Genomic DNA, 22,488 nt, shown 5'->3' on the forward strand with positions numbered 1-22,488 from the left:
CCGCTCTCCCGCCGACCCGGAACAACTACCGCCACACACTTCCCCTCCACCCGGCACGTCCCGCCCCTTCCGGGTGTTCCGGCCCGCCGCGGGAGGCGCAGCTTCTTGGTTCCGTCGCTCTTTGGTTCCGCCCCCCCCCCAGAATCCAAGCAGCGGTGGAGAGCGAGTGGGGTTTCCAAACAGGCGTTTATTTAAATTAGAAACAGAACACGAAAAGTACCGGTACAGCTCCCCCTCCCCACCTCCACCCCCCCGCCCCGGCCCCGCTGGGATGCAGCCAGCGGGGCTGAGGGGCGAGCAGGCCCGGGGGGGCGTTAAGTGGGGAGGGGGTGAGTAGGACTTCTCCACATCATCCCCAAATCCCCTCCTGGAGGCCCGAGCCCCACACTCCTGTGATGGCCCCTACTGCTGCTCCCCTTCCTCGGGACCCTGGCCGGGGTTCCCACCCTCCCCTGGGTGGGTGGGGGAGGCCATGGCCACCTCCTCTGGGAGCCACCTCGCCCCATGGGCTGTGGGGCTGGGAGGGCTGTCCCCATGCTCCCAGAGAGAGCCCCAGGAGCCCAGCCGTGTCATATCCATGGCAATAGCCGCTTCCCCTGACAGACTTCTTGGGGAATGGCTTGCCCTCAAAGGGTGGGAGGGCAAGTCTAGGCTGCCCCAAGCTGCCTGAAGCGGGGCTGGCCCCCCAGGAGCTGCTTCCTGGCGAGTCTCAGCCTCTCCCAGGGCTTGTAACACATCCCCACTCAGAGCACGAGGTGTCACCTTCCATCCCCAGCCACCCTCACGGTCCCCACAGCCCTGCCCCGAACCCCCGGCAAGCCCTGCGCTTGGACCCTCCAGGACCAAGATGGGGGGTGGTGGTGGTGTGTGTTGGGGTGGGGGGGGAAGAACAGCACAGCACCTCTGATACTCCGCACGAGCCTCCTCTGTGCTCCCAGCAACAATAAATACAAATAAATACAAACTCTGCCCGCACTTTTCTGCTCCCAACCCCGGGACCAGCTTTACCCGGAGCCCCCCACCCAATTCTTCAACTCTTCCCCCCCAACCCCGGCTCCAGCTGAGCCTCCAAGCCGCTCCCCAGCCCCTGCCCCTCCTGGTGAATCCCCATCCGTGATCCCAGCCCTGCCGCAGGGCACGGGCACGGCATCCGTGCTGTTCAGGAGGAGCAGGGCGCGTGGGGAGGGCGATACTTCAAGGCGGTGCTTGCTTGCTGCCCCTTTTACTCATCTGTCCCCAAAAGTGCTGGGCTGGAGGGTCCCCCGTGGCCCTGGGGGATGGAGAAGGTCAGGCCCGGGGGGAGTAAGAGGGGTTCCTCGGCATCTCCGTGAAGGACTTCAGTTCGTAGGGGATCCCTGAGTCGACCTCGATCGACTTGCGGGAGAAAAGCAGCCGGATGTCGTCGTGAAGGTAGATCTTCCCCGACTTGGAGCTGTGAAACCTGAGTGGGGGACAAGAACAGGGCAGAGGGACCTCAGGCTCCCGGGCAAGGGCAGGGCAGCCTCAGCAAGGGCACAACCCCCTCGCCTACTTCGGCCCCTGGTCAATGTGACCATGCTCTGGTTAACCTTCAGAGGGACAGCGGACACTGTTCTGGGGCAGGGTGGCGGTTCCGACCTCCCCAAAGGAGCAGCCGGTCCCTGCTCCTCCCCAGACTGCCATCTTGCCTCTTTGGGGGAGGCAGGGACACATGGGAGAGGAGCCCAGGGGTGGTGCTGGGGGAGATGTCCATCCCTCCCAGCATGCCCTACCTTAGGTGCATCAGGTAGCAGAGGACCCTGCGGGGCGGATCGGTGCCTGGAGGGTCGCTGGGGGCCATGGTGGCCCTTTCACCCTCCCCGACGGGCACCAGGAAGATGCGATGGCGTAGGAAGGTCATGTGGTTGGCTGGCATGTCCTGGAAGTCGTACGTCACCAAGAACATCTTCACCACAGTCTTGTTGGGGTTAAATAAGGTCTGAGGGCAGAAGGGTAGGGCATGAGGCTGGGAAAGGTGCAGGAATGGATCCATAGGGCAGGGCTGGGGCACCTAAGGGTGGCACCAACAGGCCTAAGTGTCCAGAAAGCCCCACACCAGCCCCGAAGGGCAGAGCTTGAGGTCCAGAAGTCAGTCCTTCCCACCCACCTCTACTTCTGTGCTACCATCCTACCCCCACTGCACACACATGCTCTTCTATCAAGACCCCACCCCTCCCCACCAGCATCTTCCTTCCCTAAATCTCCCATCACCTTGTCCTCTGCCAGCACCCTGGGGACCCCATGCTCCCCTCCGCTGTGCTGTCTTGATGGCCACATAACTGCTCTGCACATGCTTTCTGGCTGCTGCCCTGCCAAACAAAGTAATGGAGCATATCCACCCTGGGGGCAACCAGAGCCCACCATGTCCCCTCCCCATGGCACCAACAGAGACCAGGGGACGGATGACTCACCACTTGGATGGTTCCAGCTTTGGGGACACTGTAACCCTTCTTTCCCAAGGCCTCCAAGTTAATCACTCCCTGAGGAGGCAAAAGAAACGGCACATGAGAGGGAGAAAGCCCATGGAGAGCCCAGCTGGGACACCTGGCACAAGGTGGCAAGAAGTAGCCCAGCTCAGTCACTCTCTAGACCAGGGGATGAACAATCATCAACAAAGAGGTGACAGCAAAGCAACATTCATGAGACGGCACCCTGCCCATTCACATGCCTGCAAGGGTTCCCTCTTCGTTCCCTCTTTGCTTTTGGGGTTAAAAACTGCTCCTGGCGCAGCCAGCAGTCTTCTCAGGGAGGTGGTCGTTCGAGCCACGCTCTCCAGAGAGGGGCAGCCCCCAGGACGTTTGGTGCCTGGGTACAGCCCCCACTCACCTCCCCCACAGTCCCAGCCCTCCCTCATCCACGTACCAGGAAAGGCGAGGGCACGCTGTGCTCGGAGATGTCGAAATAGGTGACGTCAACGGGCAGGGTGACGTGCTGGGGGCAGTAGGAGCCGCTGGCACCAATCTCTGCTGTGAACCCCTCGATCCTCCCCGACGGTGCAAAGCGCCCTTTCAGGATGGACTCCTGAGAGAGGAGGGAAGCATTATGGACCTTCACACACCAGTACTGCCCCTCACTTCAAAGCTGCAGGTGAGATCAATCCTATCTCCACCACAACCACATATCTGCTTGCCCTTGTGTGTCTCCCAGTTTTCCGGAGACCACCCACAAGGGACCCTGGCTGCTTGCTTTGAGCCAGACCCATCCTGAATTGGTGGGCTAAACCCAGCCATCTAACACAGAGAAGCAATAAGAGCACCCGGGCTCAGGCCCACCACAGCCATCTCAGCAGGGTTCAGAGTCCTGGCACATCACCCAAGGATCTGCTGGCTGTGTGTGACACAGCCACCATGCACCAGGCCCTTGGAGACAACCACCCCAGCCCCACTCCGGGAATCCTGTCAAGTTCAGCCTTTCACATCTGTCGCCAGCCCAGCCTGGAGACCCTGGGACCCACCTCCCTCCGGGGCAGGTGAGTGCCATTACCTCAAAATTGCCCAGCAGAGCATGGCTGAAAGCAGTGGTGGCCCAGGACGTTGTGGAGGACCTGGTACCCCTCCGGAGTCTGTTTCGAAGATGTCGCCTTTGAGAGAGGAGAGAAGATCGGTGTTGGACTGGAGCACATGCAGCCCTGGGCTGCCCTCTCCAGGTCCCCCTGTCCCTTTGGTGGAGGTTGAACCCACTTTCCCACCCACCAGGGGCAGAATAAACCTCCCTCTGCCCCACAACCTGGGGTCTTATGGAAGGGAGACACCTGGGGCAGGGAAGGGACCCAGCCTGACCCTCCCAATGGGCTGTGGGGTGTGAGGGTGGCTGGGCACCCTGAGCCCCCACATCCATTCCATGGTACCGCCAGGACACTCACAATTTGAGGCGCAGCCCGCTCTTCAGCCTCCTTCCGACTGCAGTGCAACCCACAGAGCTCTGGAGGGGACACGAAATAGAGAAGGGTGTTAGGACAGCAACTGGGGACTGTGCACAGGAGATGGCATCACCCCTTGCCCTTGCCCCAAAAGGTCCCAGCAGACTGGAGGTGCTCCCATCCATGGGGAGCCATTGGCAGCCTCTGCAAGGGTGGCCAGCAGGGCAGCGTGATGGCCACAGTGTCTGGTGAAGATGCAGGGCTCTCCCAACCCCAAGGTGGCTTCGCTGGGGATGGGGGTGTTGGTAGCCAAGCTGAGGGTGCAGCACACAGCTCCCACCTTGCAAAGCAGGTGTCGGGACCATCCTCAGTAACAAGACAGCCCCAAACAGAGCCAGGCTCCAACACCCCCTTCCACCTCCCAGGGAAGGGTAACACGTACGATGAAGCTTCCCGATCAGCCCAGAAGTCCCGTCTCCTGGTGATTCATGCAGAGTCCTCCATAGTGCCGCTAGGCAGTGGCCTGCTGCCCCCCCCTGCCCACGTCCAGGCTCCTACAGCAGCAGGGTTAAATCCAGGACCACACTGCAGCCTCCTTTTAAAGATGTCCCCTTTTCGGGGGCTTTCTCTTCTGGAAGCCACACAAAGGGCAGCACAACACAAAGGGATGATGGAGCTGGCTGGCATGACCAAGCTGGAAAGCCCAGGGAAGCTGCTGGAGGGCTTCACTCTGCAAGGGCAGTGCTGGGGGCAGCCAGGTTGGGGGACGGTCACCAAAAAGGACAGGTGAGCAGGGATGGAGCTGTCCCCCATGGACAGGGTGTCCTGGCTCCAAGCAGCAAGAAGCCAGAGCAGCTCTGCCATTGGTCCCTGCAGTTCCCTGCACCATGGGATGCCCCAGGGAAGAAGAGGAACTTGCTGGCTCTGGCGTGAGCCTGTTGCAGCCTCAGCTGGCAGGACATGGTGAAGGCAGAGAGCTGGCCAGGAGGGGCTCATAAGCAGGGAAGAACCACAGGCAGCTCCTGAGCTGCCAGGGTGGGTGCAAACCTCCGGCATCTGCTTCATTTTTGAGTTTGTGGCACGCTGGGGACATGCCATGGCCACTCCAGAATTGCAGAAAAGTCAGTGGCATCTCTGCACACAGCACTGGGGCTCCCAGTCCCTGTCCAAAGCACATCCAGTCCCACCCCCTGCCACCAAACCCTTGCCCTGATGGATAGGTATCACAGACAGGGACTCAAGACACCCTTCTCCTCTGCCTTCCTCCTCATCAGACAGCCAGAAGACAGCCACCCTTCCCAAACTTGCCAGAAAGTCTGGCTTAGCATGACTTTGTCAGACATTGAGTGTCACCCCATGCCACATGTCCAGCTCCCACTGTCACAGGGAGCTCGTGTCATGTCCAAGCAAGGCTCTCTAGATTAAAAGAGCTGACTGCAAGCAGTGGATCCAGTGACTAAAGCGTGTCAAGAGTGACAGCCCATACACCACGTGTGCCAGGGCTGGCTGTCAGCCAGCATCCTGCTTACAGCAGTGTGGTGGCACCGGGACAGGACAGGATGCCGTGTCACGATGGACCGCATTGCCCACAAGGACAACCACGAGCTCTGCGTGTCTCCAGGCCATGCCCTGCCTCCTGCCACGAGCGACGCTCACCTTGGCGGTGGGAAGCAGGTGATTCCAAAACGGAGCCCCCTTGGCATCAGTGCTGCGGCAGGCCGTGGGCACCGGGTGGCACGGCAGGGTCCTCTTCCTCCGTGCTGGTGGGGACAAGCTCTCGTCCTCAGAGCAGGAGTCGGCCACAGCCTCGCCAGCGGGCAGCAGCTTTCTTTTGGCCGGGCAGCTGCTGCTGCTGAGCTGGCTGCTCCCGCAGGGAGTCTTCTCCAGGGAGCTCAGGTTGCTGGGCTCGGGGCTGAGTGCTGCCTGAGGAGCTGGGGGCTCCTTGCACTTGTTGGCCAGTACTGGCCACTCCTCTTCTCCACTAGCCCAGCTACTGTGAGTTGGGCTGCTCCCCGCCTTCTCTCTCTTCCCACCAGAGTCCAAGCAGGCTGTTTGTGCAATATTGTGCAAATCAAGTTGAAGTAAGTTGTGGCCACTTGCCCGCTCTTCATCTTCCCCACAATCTGTGGGCTGATCCCCAGATGAGACAGGGCAACCATCTCTTTTGTGCAAAGTACTGCAAGCAATGTGCTGGGGCCAGGAGGAGGAGGAGGAGGAGGGGGAGGAGGAGGAGACGACATCCTGCGACTTGTTCTCTCTGCTGGCCTTGGGACTGCGGCTTGGGCTGCCCTCACACCGGTGCTCCACCACCCGCAGCCCGCTGTGGGAGAAGTGCTGGGCAGACCCACACAGGGATAGCTCCTCCACCAGCAGACCATCCTCAAAGGTATCGTCATCGTCCAGAGAAGCTTGCCCAGGGCCTCCATCGCGCTTGCTGTCCACCCCCCCGCCACCCCAGTGAGTTCGTTTGGGATCTCTCACCCCCTCTGGAGTTCGCTGCTCGGGGTAACCCCTCTTGACGACCGGCCGGCTGCCTGCCCGCTGCTCCGTGCTCTCGGAGGAGCTGGAGAGATGGGAGAAGATGGACACCTGGTAAACCTTCTGGCGCTTGATCTCCGTCTCGTTGTAGCCCATCAGGATGCCACGGTGGGTGCAGCGCTGCGAGGAAGGTTCCAAGGGTGTCTCTCCACTGGGCTGGGACAGGCCGGGGTCCGTGCCGCGCTCCGGGGGCAGGGACGTCTCTGTGTGGATGTGCCGCATGGAGCCTTATTTGCCTGGACTCCGAGCGGAGCCAGAGTCAGAACAGCCCATGCAGCAGCAGGAGTGGGGCCGTAAAGTGCCACAGGACAGGGGATGAGGGCAGGGTGGGAGATGGACCCCTCCTCACTCAGGACGTCCGGGTGAGTGCTCCACTATGGAGTACACTGCAGCGCGGCATCTGGAAAGAGAGAGCAGGAGGACGGAGATCAGTCTGGTATATCTGTCCTCATCTGGGATTTTTGCTGCAATGAACCTGCTGGGATAAAAAGTGTCCCCCCCTCAGACCTCCCTCTCCGGGGACAGGAAGAGGAACCAGGCTGGTGTGGCTCCCCAGGGAACCCTGGGGCATCACCCACCTGCAGGATCAGCACTTCCTTCCCAGGCTGGGCATGGAGAGGAGTCTCCAGCCAGGCTGGAGGCTACTGGGGACAAGTCTGGACAAGTGAGGAAGAGGGGGCCTGTCCTCTGCCAGGGACGTGATGTGCTTGCGCTGCTGTGGAGCGCATGAGTCAGGCAGGTCAGACCAGTCCTAGGGGCTCAGGGCTGTAATCACACTTTTGGGCAACAGCAACAAGATCTCCCAGCAGTCACCAAGACGACCTGCCCCGGCCACACGTGCTGAACAAGGCAGGGCTTGTGCCCTACGCTGCCAACGCCATGGCAGGGACATAAACCTGGCTAGGCAGCCTGGGGACACATGGACCAGAGAGCTCCACCACCCCAATTAGCAGCTGGGTGGTACCAGGGGCTGCAGAGCCCATCATGGGCTCCTGCACCATCCACCCACCCCAGCCTGCCCTGAGGGCCTGACCTCTGTTGTGCTGCATGGCACCTCACTTCTGATTTTCAGCCCAGTTTGAGAGAGCTGTGAGAATCCTGGCCATGAGTTTTTCCGGCACAATAAATACTGAAATGGCTGCAAGAACTGAGGAGATGCATGAGGTCACTGCCAGATCGAGGAGCTCCAGAGCCTGACAAACTGCCTGTGCCTGGCAGCTCTGCCCTTTGCTTGTCCCCACAGTTCTACCTGGCTCTTGTGGAGCAAAGGCTTAGGGGCAGATGAGCAACAGGGGAATCAGTTCTCCAAGTGGGTCAAGGCTACCTGGAGAGCAAGGCTGCACGTTGCATTTGGACCTCTGCCTTGATGGGGATGAAAAAGTGGCAGGCCAGGGTGGTTGAGTCCAGGGATTTTATTTAAAAGGAGTGATGAAAGATATAACCATGCATCAAGATGTTCTGGGGGCCAACCAGCTGGAAAGCAGCTTTGCAGAAAAGGTCCTGGGGTCCTGGTGGACACCAAGTCGACCATGAGCCAGCAATGTGCCCTTGTCACAAAGAAGGACAAAGTATCCTGGGCTGCATTAGGCATGGTGTTGCCAGCAGGTCGAGGAAGGTGATGCTTCCCCTCTTCTCAGCACTGGTGAGACCACACCTGAGAGAGTGCAGCAAAGGGCCACTAAAATAATGAAGGGACTGGAGCACCTCTCCTATGGGGAAGGGCTGGGAGAGCTGGCACTCTTCAGCTTGAAGAAAAGAAGGCTCAGGGGGATCTTACCAATGAATTACTATGAATACCTGAAGGGACAGTGCGAAGAAGATGGAGCCAGGCTTTTTCCAGTGGTGTCCAGAGACAGGACAAGTGGCAATGGGCACAAACTGGAACACAGGAGGTTCTGTCTGAACATCAAAAAACACTTCCTTTGTACTGTGAAGGTGACTGAGCATTGAAACAGGTTACCTAGAGAGGTTGTGGAGTCTCCATCCTTGGAGACATTCAAAAGCTGCTGGGACACAGCCCTGGGCAATGGCTCTAGGTGGCCCTGCCTGAGCAGAGGGGTCAGACCAGATGACCACCAGAGGTCATAGAATCATAGAATGGTTAGAGTTGGAAGGGACCTTAAAGATCATCGAGTTCCAACCCCACTGCCATGGGCAGGGACACCTCACACTGGCCCAGGGGCTCAAAACCCCATCCAGCCTGGCCTTGAACACCTCCAGGGATGGGGCATCCACAGCTTCTCTGGGTTGGGAGGTCCCTCCCAGCCTCAACCCTTCTGTGTAACCCAACACACTGCAGCCTGTCCTGGCTGCCCCCCACACTCACCCCTCTGCAGCAGAACCCTGCTTTGCTCTGGATTAACCTCCTTGTCCCGCAGTGGGCGGTCGTTGGCACAATTAGCTGAAGACACCTGCCAGCGAGGCACCCCCCAGAAGCGGCGTGGCTGCCGTGGAATGGCTCCCACCATCACTGTGTGCCTCTGAACCTCTGCAGTGCTCTCTCCACCTCTTCAGTTTCTACAGCAGCTCTGAAGGGAAGGAAAATGAGAGATAAAAGGCTGGAGTGATTCAGATGCTTTCCAGGAGAAGGGCAGGAGAATTCTGCCTGCCTGTGGGGTCACACAAGCAGAGAAGGTGGCATCAGGGCTCAGTCTCTCCCAACCTCCCAAACCCAAAGGCCATGTACATCTCAGCCTTTTCAGACAGTGCTATTACCTTGATTTCCATTTAAACCACAAATGTTTTAAGCTAAGCTGTGAACTCTCACACCTGGCTTGTATTTTACATCCCTTTTGTTTATGTTTCTGTATGAAAACCCGTGAATATCAACAGAACCCTGCTTCCTTCTGGTGACCATTTCATGTCTTGCTTTCCAAGACACTGCAGTTCACCAGCAACCTCTGGGCCTCCAGCTAGATGCTGGTTTCACGCTCACCTCCCACCCCTTTCACCCACAGCACAGCTCACTGTCTGTCCCTACAGACAAGGAGAAGAGTTTGCAGTTGTTTTCTTCCAACAAGAGATGCCTGTCAGGGAAGGCAGAAACCGGGAGCCTGACAGCCATGAGCCGTGATGGCCCCCCACCAGCTTCCCCCAGCGCAAAGATAGCATTCCTTTCATGTGCACAGCACTCACCTGCTCAGATGTGCCCTTGATGCATGACAGAGATTTGCAGATGCAACACAGCTCCCCTGCGGTCATAATCCACCGGCACTGCAGCTTTGATGCCTGGAAGAGGGCAAGGAGGAGCGTCAGCTCAGGCAGCAGCTCCTGGTGCAACACCTTCAGAGTGGGCAGGAGCCCTTGGGCATCTCTGCCCTCAGCCACTCTGTGGCAGGGGCAGCCCAGGAACCTCCAGGAGAAGAAGGAAACACTGCTGCCCACCCCTGGGGACCATGCCCTCCCTGCCTCCCTTGCCATGCAGCCCTCAACCAGGTGCTCACTGCAGTGGCCATCCAGAGGGAAGCCACCACTGGGCATCCCAACCCAGCAGCGAGTGCTGCCGTGAAGGCTGGAAACAGGCAGATAAATAAAATCCCCAATGGGATGCTCAGAGGCACTGAACCGCCCTGTTCTGGCACCCTGGTCCAGGAAGTTCTCCATCCCACCATCTTGCAGGTAGGAAGCCAGCTTCAGCAGATCACCTGCTGTGCTTGCTGCCTGACCTTGCCTGCCCCAGGAAACAGGCTGTTTTTTCATTATATTTCCAATAGGATTTGTAATTAACAGGCAGTCATGGCCAGTCCCTGAGAGGTGGTCAGCCCAAAAGCCACCACCAGCAGAGCTGGAAAAGGGCATTGCCAACAACCAGCCAGAAGAGAGGTATAATACACTGCTCCCAAGGAGTGCTTGCAGCAGGGCAAATCAATGCCATAGCGTAACAAACCTCTGGTCCAAAACCTCAACAAAAGCTCTTTGTAAAGATCAGCTCCTCCTGGCAGCCCACATGGAGCCTGCACCAAGGCAGGTAGAAAAGCAGGTGAATGCCCGCAGCTGTGGGCGTACACCAAGGTGGTAACATGCTGTGCTCTGCCTGCCTGGAAGGTTGCTGCTTCCTCCCTCCAGCCCTGGAGAAGATTTGTACCATGTCTTGCGTGGCACAGTCAACCAGAGGGAAGGAAAATCAGAAAACAGCAGCAAGAGTCAGTATGGTGTGGTGGTAAAAAGCCACATCCTTCCTGCGTGTGTCCACACTGGGACAAATAAGCAGTTTCACCTGCATCCTTTCTTTCTCCTTCTCATGACCCTCTGCAGTCACAGCCCTTCCCAAATCCTGGTGCAGGCAGGCTGAGCCCCTTTGCTCCCCAGCAGCAGCTGCCTTTTGGGAGAATGGGTCCATCAAGAGAGGCTGACGTGCTGACACCACAAATCCACCCCAGTCGAGACCTCCACACGAGTCACTAGGTGATGCCAACGCCAGCCAGTAGTGCACACTCCTAGCACAAGGGCCTGCACCAGGTTTTGCCAGCCCAGATACTCCCCCATGAAGCATCGTGCTGGGAAATGCCAGGATTCCCCAGCCCACCCCAAAAGTGCATCCTGATGCAGGATGACAAAGCCAGGCCTGGAGGGGGCCAGGGGCTTGGCTTACCTGCTGACTTCATTCCAGGGGCAACCCAGAATTAACAGACCGTGGTCTCAGTCTGGTGGCAAGAGAGCAGGACGGTGGTGGGTGAGGGAGGGTCCCTGGCTGGGCGATGCAGCTGTACCACATGCTGGGCTGCAGCCTGCAAAAGGATCTGTTGCTGTTTAATCGTACTGTACCAGCCAGAAAGGAAGCAGGATGGGTGTGGGGGCAGCTCTGACAGCCAGAGGGGCATCTGTCGTGGGGCAGGACCAGCAGAACCCTTGGAAAAGGGACCCTGGCAGGGCTGGAAGCACAGCACTGTTGTAAGGAGAAGAGCAAGAGTTGTGCCCAAAGGGCCGTGCTCACCCAGTGGGGATCCAGGCAGCTTCCCAGAACAGCAGTACCAGAGAGTCAGGGGGGCACACAGCTGGTGAAAACGGGCTTTGGTCTGGGCAGTGCTGCTTGGGGCAGAGCACCATGCCCAGGAGCTGGTAGGGGTCCTTGCACCATTTAGACTGAAAAAAAAAAGACCCAAACCAACCTCAAACCCACCAGCTTTTGCTGCCTTCCTCCCTCCTGCTCCCTCACCTGGGAAGTGCTAAGGAGACCTTCTCAGGCTCACTGGGGGTGAAGCAGGAACCACATAGCCAGGAAAGAGCGGGGCTGTCACTGCAGGACGGCAAATAACCATCCTTGGCACAAGCAGAGAACAAGGCAAGAGAAGAGGCAACAAAAACTGTTGGAAACAGACTGCCTGGAGCATAAGTCACAGCTCCATTGGTCCTATCTGAACGCAAGGAGACGGAAGGAAATCTAACCAGTGGAAATGCAAAACCAGAAGCTCCCTGGCACAGGCTAAGAGCAGAGCTTGAGAAGTGCCAGCAGGCAGAAAGTTTCCATCACAACCCTGAAGGATGGCAGCACCAGCAGCAATGCTGCCACCAGAGAAGGGTTTCTCCACAGCCTGGCAGATCAGGCATATCGCCGTCAGCAGAGAGACAGACATGTGAGGCTGGGGACCACCTTCATCACTGTCCACAGGAGAGGTGGCAATCTTGGAGAGAAGATGGTTAGAAAGATGCTAGAGAAGCAAAACTGTGCCTGAAGGGAAAGACAACCAGTATAAATGTGGCTCTGGCACTCCCCTGGGATTCAGGTTGGGAAGGAAGGAGCTCAGACTTGGTGGAAACAAGGGAGAGGGAGGATGCAGAGGGAGGAAGCATCCTCGCCCCACTGCAAGAGCAAATGCTGCTCTCTGGGGTCCTCGGGAAGTCTCCTGCCGTGCCAGATTTCTGCAGCTGCAAAGCCTTGCTCAGTGCTGGCCCCTGTGCTGATAACGGGGGAGGAAACCCAAGCCCTGAGGGGAAGGATGGGGCAAGAGGCACTGCCCACGTTAGAAGGGCCAGCTCCTAGAAACCACCAGAGATAGCTTCTACAGAGACAGATCCCACACCTCCCTCTGCCCCACAGCACCTGTGTTCATGAGATGCTGCTGCTGCTCTTCCTCCCACCCTGCAGGAAGAGGGTGTAGAACCCCCAGGGACAGAGCATCCCTCCCCACAGGGTGCCTTGCTGGGGCTCCAGGCTGCAGCAGGCTCTCGTGGGGCTGAGGTCTGCCCAGAGACGTGCGGTGCCTCCCGAAGCCCCAGCCCCACGCACAGGTGCCGCAGGGACGGAGCCCTTCTGCTTGGCTGACCCAGGATAACACAATGAAACCTCTCCTGGGATCCTGGGGAGCCCTAGCGGAGGTCCCAGCCCGGGGTCTTGCCCCTGCCCCTCCTGATGCCCCACGTCTTGGCGTGGATCGCCTCCATACACCTTGCCCGGGTGCCTCGCATGCAGGCAGCGACGCTGACAATAGCCTGCAGCTGGGAAGGGGGGCTCGCAGGGTCTGCAGGCAGATCCTGCTATGCAACAGCCACCTGTATAGGGGGCTTTCCCCCCCTGTCCAACCACCCACCACCACCCCCTACTTCCATCAGCCTCCCCTCCATGCACGGCTGCCTCTCTCCCCAGGAAAGCGCGGCCAAAGAATGAAAAGCAGCCTAAAACCCGGCAGGACAATCGGGCAGCTCTCCAAAGCTGGCAGCACCCCCTGCCCACCCAGCACCAGCAGGCTCAAACCTCAGCGATACAGCCCACGGCCGCCCAGCTCCAGCCTTCCACCGGGAGCCCAGGAAACCTGCAGCAGGCAAGGGCAGGGAAATCCCACGCAGCAGCCGCTCACGGGGAGGACAGCCCAGGTTGAGGACAGACCTTTGTCTCTGCCTGCCTGTCTCTCTCGCTCGCTGCCGGAGGAGGAGGAGGAAGAGGGGGGCGGTGGGGGGGACAGCGAGCAAAGATAACACCCCTAGGAGGGATGTCACAGCCACGTTAATCACTTGGAATTCCAGCCAGCGCAGACCCGGGCGCCGCAAATATGGGCAGCAAATGGAGATGCTCAAAGCTCTGAAATAATTGGATCCTTTCACAAGAGCCGAGCCCAGAATCCAGCACAGGAATTCAGTCCCCGCTGGAAGTCGGGAGATCAAATAGACGGAGAGGCAGGCGCAGCACACAGGCGAATCCTCAGCCACCGCCGTATCCGGCTCCGCAGCCCCCGGTGAGGCTCTAATCTCAGGTGCCTTCCCAGCAGGAGCGAGGGGAGGACCGCAGCGGAGAGCCCGAGCCCCCGGCGGAGCCCAGCCGAGGACCAGCCCCTTTCCCATCCAACTTACTCTACTTGTGGCAAGGTGCAGAAGCGCTGCCAAGGCGAAAGAGGGTTTCGTGGAGGAACCCGGCGGCCTCGAAGCCCTGCTCGACCGGAGGAGGAACAGCCCACAGAGAGGAGACCCCCTGAAGCTGCCGGCTGTCCCCCGCAGCCCTGCCAGGGAGATGGCCAGCCCCGCAGGCTTGCCAGCCCGCATCACGTTCCCAGCGAGACGCACACACAGCACATGTAGGCTCCTGCTCGGCGCCTCAACGGCAATGAAAAGGCACAGAGGCTTCTGCCAGAAAACAAAGAGGCAGCGGCAGAGCTGGGGGTGGGGAAAACTCTCCGCTGCCCAAGAGGATCCCTGCAGAGGCAGCACCCCCACCAGCAGCTCCACCGCAGCTACTCACCCCCCAACCAGCCCGAGGTGGCACCCACTCGCTCGCCTGGTGCAGGGAGTCCGGGAGGGTGGGCCAGCCCACGGTCCCCTCCCCGAGGCAGCGCGGGGTGGGAAGTGCTGGAGGACGCAAGCCAGGCCCAGGACAACAGCTGGCCACAAGGGGAAAATTCCTCCGGGCTGGCTCCGCTTCATAAAAAGCTGCGTCTTTTCACCTCGGGGGTAGCCGCCGCGCACCGCCGCTCCTGGGGACACGGCGCAGCCAGCACCGCGCCTGCGGTGAAGCCCTGGTGGAGCCTCCACACCAGAGCCATCCACCGAGCCCAACGGCAATGACCTTGCGGTGGCACGGTGGCCGCGGCAGTCACCCCAGGGCAACAAAGGAAGCACCCACAGCAAAAGCAAGCCCCCTGGCCACCTAGGCACAGGGGCACACTCCCCAGCTCCCTTCCAGTCTCCTGTCCCTCTCTGGGGGTGGTGACCCAGGGGAAGGGGGACCTCGGCCACTGGACAACCATGCAGACCAGCTGTTCCACTCCAGAACTCAGTGCCAACTGCACCCAATGGAAAATTTTCCACTGTTGGTGATTAAAAAGTCACGTGCGTGTGCAGCCGGTCACAGGATGGACGCGAGAAGGCAAATGGGTTCTGGCAGAGGGGCAGGGACCTCTTCTCCTTTACATTGGCAGAGCGCCTGGGGTCTCTGGCCATGACGAGGGCACCAGTGTGCTGCCATCTTTCAAGTCCACTACGGACATTAGTCCAAGGGAGGCACGCCCCAGGTCCAAGCAGGAGCAGGCCCTCACCATAAGTGATGCACAAATGTTAGCATTAACAGTCCTTTTTATCTGATGTACCAAGAGGAGGAATGATGCCCTGGGATTGGTGTCTGCCACAGAAGCCCTGTGAACACTACCCTGACCTGTTTAACTCAACCCCAATGTAAAGGCAATCACTTACTGGTAACACCCAGCCTGTCCTCCATCCCTATGAGCTGGGCACAGAAACATGAGCCTCTGGCAGGGAGCTCGGGTGGCAGGGTGATCCTTTGCGAGCCAGGAGAAGAAAGCACAGCCATCAGCAGGTGATGGGACCCCTTTTGGTCCCACCTCTGCTGTCTCTTCTCTTCTCTTCTCCCTCTGATCACCACCGCATACAACCACAGCCTCACCTTCCCTCTTCACCAAGCCAGCTCCTTCTGTACCCTGATGCTGTAGCCATCCACACTGCCTGATCCCAAACGCACAATACTTCACCTTCCCCACATCCTTCACATGGCAGCTGGGCTCTGCATCCCCACAAGTGTGCTCCTCTTCGCTCCCACCTCAACCTCACCCTCCACTACCATCAGACCTGCCCTGTAAACACACACACCCGTGCATGTCCCCAGCTTGCCCAGCTCTTTTTACCTGCGCTCTGTTGCCTCCCGATTGCCGCAGCTCGTACCATAACTTATAGTAGCCTCCCCTCATCCTCGACGGCCACCCCATACTCCAGCCCTACCAGCTTAAGCCTCCTTGCACACACACTGCACTGATGAGTCCCCAGCAACCATCTGGTGAGCCACAGCAATGCCACCTAGAATCATAGAATCATAGAATCGTCTAGGTTGGAAGGGACCTTAAAGATCATCTAGTCCAACCATCAACCTAACTCTGACAAAAAAATAAATAAGAAATAAGCAATAAAAAAAGCCAAAACACTAAACCGTATTCTTGAGGACCATGTCAACCCGTCTTTTGAACACCTCCAGGGATGGTGCCTCAACCACTTCCTTGGGCAGCCTATTCCAATGCTGGATAACCCTTTCCATGAAGAAATTTTTCCTAGTATCCAATCTAAACCTCCCCTGACACAACTTGAGGCCATTTCCCCTTGTCCTATCTCCTGTGACCTGGGAGATGAGACCAACCCCTGCCTCTCTGCATCCCCCCTTCAGGTAGTTATAGATTGTGATAAGGTCTTCCCTCAGCCTTCTCTTCTTCAGACTGAACACCCCCAGCTCCCTCAGCCTCTCCTCATAAGACTTACTCTCCAGACACCTCACCAGCTTCATTGCCCTTGTCTGCACCCGCTCCAGCACCTCAATGTCTTTTTTGTGGTGAGAGGCCCAAAACTGGACACAGTACTTGAGGTGAGGCCTCACCAGTGCCGAGTACAGGGGGACGATCACCTCTCGGGTCCTACTCACCACACTGTTCCTGATACAGGCCAGGATGCTGTTGGCCTTCTTGGCCACCTGGGCACACTGCTGGCTCATGTTCAGCCGACAGTCGACCAACATCCCCAGGTCCTTTTCTGCCCGGCAGCTCCAGCCACTCTGCCCCCAGCCTGTAGCGCTGCAGGGGGTTGTTGTGACCCAAGTGCAGGAGCCGGCACTTGGCCTTGTTGAACCTCATCCCGTTGGTCCCAGCCCATCAATCCAGCCTGTCCAGATCCCTCTGCAAAGCCGCTCTGCCCTCCAGCAGGTCAACACTGCCACCCAGCTTGGTGTCGCCTGGTCCTCCTCCTGCCTCCCCAAGCAGTCACCAGGGCACCGCAGAGCAGGTCCCAGGGATGCTGCACGACGCCAACGAGCCCCAGACACAGGCACCAAAGTTACGCGTGGGACCCAGAGGCAGCAAGGATTGTGCAGGCAGCATTTACCCACTGGGAACTGCCTGCTCCCACCACAACCCCTCCTGCAGCACACTGCCTTTTATCCTAAGAGCCCTCCAAAAGGGAGGTGCTTGGGCACGGCCACTCAGGCCTCCAGCTCGGCATCGCCAAGCTGCAGCCTGCAGATAAGCCTGCAGCAGCAGGGGGGGGACATCCAGCATCTTGTCCACTCCCTGTACTAGATATCTACGTGGCGTGGGCCGGGAGGAGATACCACTCGCACACACGGCCATGCACACCCACCCAACTCACCCCTTTCCAGCAGCGATTTAGAAAGTCTCAAGTCCAGCACAGGCCAGAGCAGTGACACAGGCTGGGATTTCAGGCCATAAGGGTGAGGCTTTGTCCATCTTTGATTGTAAAGAGCTGGACACAGCCAGGGGAGGAGGAGTTCCACCATGAACTCAATGTCCTGTGCCTTGCCACAGAAAAGGAAGGTCTCTTCTTCCAATAGGGCTGAAGGCAAAAGAGAAACACCCTGCCGGCATTAGGAGAACAATGTCAAAGCTGTCACCTAAACACTGACGCTGTTGCCTGTAATGGAGGCAGACACACAAGTGCACAAGCCCTCTTTGAAGGGAAACAACAGGGTGGGAGGGACCGGCATGTCTGACTGCAGGCACATTTATGTGCAGGGCAGTGGGAGACACAGTCTAGCTCCTATTTCATCCCATGAAAATGGCAACCATCCTGATCCACACACCCTGAACCACTCGTGGCCTCCTATCGACAGCAGAGCCCTCTGCCCAGTGCATCTGCCACCCCCTCCATGGGGGCCAGGCTCCGAGGAATACACACAGATGGAGATGCTTTTGGGATGGAAGGAGGAATCCACCTGACATGTTGCATGGGGATAGAGGAAGCCAAGGCTCAACTGGTGCTTCACGTCAGGGGGAGGCCAGAGGAGACATCGCCTGAGGGCTATCTGGCAGGCACAGCCTGCAGGGAACGACACAGCACTGGGGCACCGGCATATCAGCATCCTCCGTCTTCACAGAAGCAACAGTGAACAAGGACAGGCTCGAGACACAACTGCATCCCCAGACAGCCCACCTGCACAGGACATGAGCCCCCACGTGAGTCCCTGAAAGATGTGAAGGCCCCCATGCAAACTCTTGCCGGCTGCCACTGTTGCAGCCCATGATTTGCCACGCTGCTCCTGTGGGATCACACAAAGCTCAGAGACCTCTAAAGCCAGCTCACCTGTGGCAACTGGGGCCAAAACACCTTCAACCCTGGTGGTAGCCATGCCTCTTGGGACACAGATGCCCCCCTAGACCTGACCCTCCTAGGTACTGCTTATATGTCCCTAGGATATATGTCCCCGTCATATACAGTCATGAACAGGCTGCCCAGGGAGGTTGTGGAGTCCCCTTCTCTGGAGATCTTCAAGACCCGTCTGGATGCAGTCCTGAGTGATGTGCTCTAGGTGTTCCTGCTTTAGCAGGGGAGTGGACAGGATGATCTCTAGAGCTCCCTTCCAACTCTGACAATTCCATGATTCCGTGATATGATGGGGCACACATGAGACCTGAGAGCTCTCCACGCATCACCAGGAACCAGCTTGTCCCCAGCCAGGCAGTGATTTACCCGTGCAGCTGGGAATGGACCCCGGGGGCCTCTTGGCTTAGACCACCATACCCTGCTACTGCTCTCGATGCATGTGGGTGTAGTAATGGGGATATCCAAGTGCCCAGAGCAGGATTGAGTAACGAGAGGACTACAGGGAAGGGAGAGCACACAGAGCTCTGAGCCAGACTGCAGCCCAGCATCAGCAAAAGCCCAAGGGAAAGGCTGAGAGGAGCAACTTGAGAAGGGATCTGGGGACAAGCACAGGCTCATGGGAATGTCCTAGACCTTGAAAATCCACATAAAAGCATCTGGGGAGCCTGGACATCCTCCCAGCCTCTGCCAGACGGGAAGGCAGACGTAGCTACTGCTGCGGGCCAGCTCTGCCCGGGCACCGTGGCTACAAACAGCCCCCTTTGCTCTGGTCTGTTATTCTTGCAGATGGAACAACGGCAAATATGAAATAAACTCTTTGAGCACTTACATATTGGACATGGGCTTCTGCAGTATCAGGCACCAGGGTCAAAGCTCAGAGACACAATAAATCTCAGAGCGAAGTTGCTAATGAAGACATGGCTGATACGGCTGCCAGCAGCCAGCCTTGCAGAAGGACAGGATCAGGAAAAGAGCAGACTTGAGAATAAAAGGCTGGCAAAGAAACAGAAAATACTGGGAGCAAGTAATTCTTTCCAGACAGTCCTTTGGGCTCATCTCAGCCTCCATCTGCTCCCTATCTGCTCGGGATGGTCAGGCAGCTGCAGCCTTTAAAAAGGCTACTGATGACTTCTCCTGCAATCGCCACAGTTTCTGGGACAGGCACCACAAGGAAGACAAACCTGGAGCCCTTCCAGCTGGAGGGCTGAGGGCCAGCGTCCTCCCAGCCTCCCCACAACGCCAGCACCCCCCTACAGATCACAGCTCTGCACTGCCAGCAGAGCAGGGCGCATGGTTTATTGTCCCCTGCTTTACTGCCAACAGCCTTTTGTGCTTGTGCAAAGAAGGGAACATCGTGGACCTCTGGAGAGATGGCTAAGGTAGGTCAAGGCAAAGCAATGAGCTAGGCAATGCTGCTGAAGCAGTGCCTCCATCCCCCGGCACTGCTAATACTGTACAGATGAGACAAACCAAGCCAGGACAAAAGTGGATGGACAGAAGAACCTCCTGAGTCCTCCATTCCTCTATAAACTGGTCAGGTCCAACAGGCCATGAGCTGTTACATTGCCAAACACCCTGAGAACTGCAGAACAGGGGAACAACAACGGTGGGAAGGGATCTCAGGGGCTTTCGGTCCAATCTTGCTCATGGCAGGGTCAACATCAAGCAAGTTGCTCAGGGCTTGCCCCTGCCAGGGACTGAAGGTCTCCAAATGTGGAGACTGCCCCTGCCTCTGGGCCCTGCTCCAGAGTCCAACCACCATTGTGGGGAAATATTTTTCATAGTATCTGATTGGAATTTCCCGTGTGTGCCGTTGCTTCTCATCCTGTCCCTGGGCATTTCCCAGGAGACCCTGGCTTTAGCTTCTCTACAAACCCACAGCTGCTGGCAGCAGTGAGAGCCCCCTTTGCTGTGTTGCCTTTCCTGGGCTGCACAAACCCACCACTCCCAGCCTCTGCCCCTGATGCACTGCAGCAAACCGAGAGCCCCGTGGCAGGGCCAGAGCTCCAGGGCTTCTCTGGAGAGTGCTGGAGCCTGTTAGTCTCCATCCTGCCCAGCCAAGAGTGCCACCAGGGACAAGAGGTACCCAGTGGCCAGCCTCGAGCAGCAGACACCTTGGGGGTGTTGAAAAATAAGAGACTCACCTCAACTCTGACACCAGCAGAGGTTTTTTTTCATCCAAATATTTGATCCTTGCTCTGGTTGGAAGCAGTACCAAGCACGTATGTCAGTGACTGCTGCAACACACGTAGACTACCCTGAGACAGGAGTCCCAAGTACCTGTTCCAAGAAGTTTGCCCCTACATACAGAAAGCTTTGGCTTCACCGCTGTGACACCAGGCCTACCTCCATCACACCCATGGGGAATCTGCCCTCAGGAGCAATTTGACCACCAGGAGTCAAACTCAGCAGAGACCAGCTGGGCTAGATGGAAACTTAGCAGCCCAGAGCAGGTCCCCAGATGAAGGAAGAGGCAATCCACGACTCCTCCCAACACCCCCCTGGGTCTGCAGCAGAGTCCAGATCACACAGGGGATTCTGGAGCCAATGACCAACCACATCCCCAGATCTGCAGCACATCATCCCTCTCCCAGCTCTCCCCTGATGCTGTGTTCCCTCAAGCCAGAGCTATCTATTCATCTGTCTCTGCCCCAGCAGGGATCATTTATTTTTCCATTCTCTCCCTGCTCTTTCAGAGCAGATGGAAAGGTTGGTGTGCCGGATCTGACCAGGACAGAGACCTGCTCAGTGTGCCCAGGGCTGGCTGGACACCCCATTGCCCACATGGGGACAAGGATCTGGGATACCTGCTCACCACACTTCTCCCTTGCAGTGCTCATCTTCGGTCCCTCCTGGGAAAGCCTGAGCACTGAGGATGGTCCAGGCTCCTCCGGGACAGACACGTACCCATGGCTGGAGGAGATGTGGGTGCACGTGGCTGAGCTGGATCCTGGCCCGTTCCCAAGCCACAGGCACTGCCTCCACCAGCTAAGCCCCATGGATTTCCCAGCTCTCCTCACCCCATCACCCAGGGGACCTGGCAGGGGCTGCCAGGCCCTTGGGCTGCCTTAAAGCCCAGCCCTGGGCAAGCACCTGCCCTCTGCTCCCTGCTGACTCATTCCCCTGTGATTCACCCCCTCCTCCTGCCTGACTCACCCACGTCTGCCACAGCCTTGTGCACACACGCGTGTGTCAGCATGGTGGGGTGTGTGTGTGTGTGTGTGTGCAACCCGGCTCAGTTGTCGGGACAATGGCACAAGCTCTAGAAGGCAGCAAACTGGGCAGGGAGCCCTGTCCCCCCTCAGCACCCTGTCAGCATCCCCTCAGGCAGGAGAGGGGCAGAGATGACTACGCTGGCTCAGGTCCACGGGCAGGGAGACGGGGCAGAAAGGCAGGACGGGAGTGCTGCCACGTGCCAGCGCTGCCCAGATAAGCAGCCGTGCTGGGGGAGGGCTTCCTCCAGGCTCCAAGGCTGCCTTCCAGGTGAACCCATTGGCTTTATCAGCCCTCGGGCAGCCTGACCCCCGCTGCTGGCTGAGGGAGGGTTACCAGGCGCTGCCGCAGCTCAGATCCACAGGAGAGCTGTCTGCCAACTAATCTACCTTTGGGTACAGCCAAACAGGCCTCTCCCCCCCAGCCCCCCTGCTGTGCCTCTTCCCAGTTTGACTCTCCAGGGTGGAGAGCTTCCAGGGAGCCAAGAACGGATTTCCTGTGAGCACGGCTATGGTCACTCAGCATCAGCACTGGTGCCACTGGCCCATGCACTATAGATGTCCTCTAGCTTCTTCAACTAGTAATGCCAGGGGCTGAAGCTCAAACAGGTTTCACCCCACATCCTTTCCATTCACCTTTCCCCCCAGCATCGCCCCCCTTCCCAGGGATCTCCAGCTGACCCGAGGTGACCAGAGAGGTGACCAAGAGGAAGGCCACGCAGGCCAGCTGCGCCGGAGCCCATCGAGAGCTGCGGCACACACCTCCCAGGCGGCGAGCTGCTCCGTGTACCAGAGCACATCCATCTGCATCAAGGAGCACACCAGAGCACTGGCACGCGCAGAAGATGCCGGTCGGCGCAGCACACCTGGTCACGGACCCGCGCCTCTGCCTGTCATAGCTGGAAGATCCATTTCACAGAATCACAGAATCACAGAATTGTGGTGGTTGGAAGGGACCTCAGAGATCATCGAGTCCAACCACAAACAAAAAACAAAAAACAAAAAACAAAAAACAAAAAACAAAAAACAAAAAACAAAAAACAAAAAACAAAAAACAAAAAACAAAAAACAAAAAACAAAAAAACAAAAACACAAAAACACAAAAACACAAAAAACACAAAAAAAAAACCAAAAAACAAAAAACAAAAAACCCCCACACCACCCACCACCTAAACACACAACAACAACCAAACCAAAAAACCATCACCCACCCACTCAGCAGCCCACCACAAACCAGTAATCTTGGGCACTAGAGCATGCCCTGAAGAACCATGTCTACACGTTTCTTAAATACCTCCAGGGATGGTGACTCCACCACCTCCC

General features: G+C 57.9%; 1 protein-coding gene across 8 annotated transcripts in view; it reads right to left on the reverse strand.

Moving 5' to 3' along the window:
• Positions 1-167: 167 nt before the first annotated feature.
• Positions 168-22,488, reverse strand: part of FAM214B (family with sequence similarity 214 member B) — a 35,789-nt gene continuing 13,468 nt past the window's right edge. For 3 of the 8 annotated variants that reach the window (XM_014952526.1, XM_014952524.1, XM_014952528.1), the window contains 9 exons: positions 9,551-9,643; positions 8,742-8,943; positions 5,534-6,815; positions 3,881-3,939; positions 3,502-3,598; positions 2,881-3,039; positions 2,430-2,498; positions 1,752-1,957; positions 168-1,441 (listed from right to left, as the gene is read on the reverse strand). In XM_014952526.1, coding sequence (XP_014808012.1) covers positions 1,288-1,441; positions 1,752-1,957; positions 2,430-2,498; positions 2,881-3,039; positions 3,502-3,598; positions 3,881-3,939; positions 5,534-6,637 — 1,848 coding nt within the window. In that variant the 5' untranslated portion in view covers positions 6,638-6,815; positions 8,742-8,943; positions 9,551-9,643 and the 3' untranslated portion in view covers positions 168-1,287. Of the gene's footprint in view, positions 1,442-1,751; positions 1,958-2,429; positions 2,499-2,880; positions 3,040-3,501; positions 3,599-3,880; positions 3,940-5,533; positions 6,816-8,212; positions 8,274-8,741; positions 8,944-9,550; positions 9,644-11,006; positions 11,143-11,348; positions 13,138-13,699; positions 13,935-22,488 lie in introns of those variants that run through there. The other 5 variants (XM_014952527.1, XM_014952522.1, XM_014952525.1 and 2 more) reach the window with 4 other exon arrangements.

This window comes from Calidris pugnax, unplaced genomic scaffold (assembly GCF_001431845.1).
Source record: "Calidris pugnax isolate Ruff unplaced genomic scaffold, ASM143184v1 scaffold220, whole genome shotgun sequence".
In the NCBI taxonomy this organism is placed as follows: Eukaryota; Metazoa; Chordata; class Aves; order Charadriiformes; family Scolopacidae; genus Calidris; species Calidris pugnax.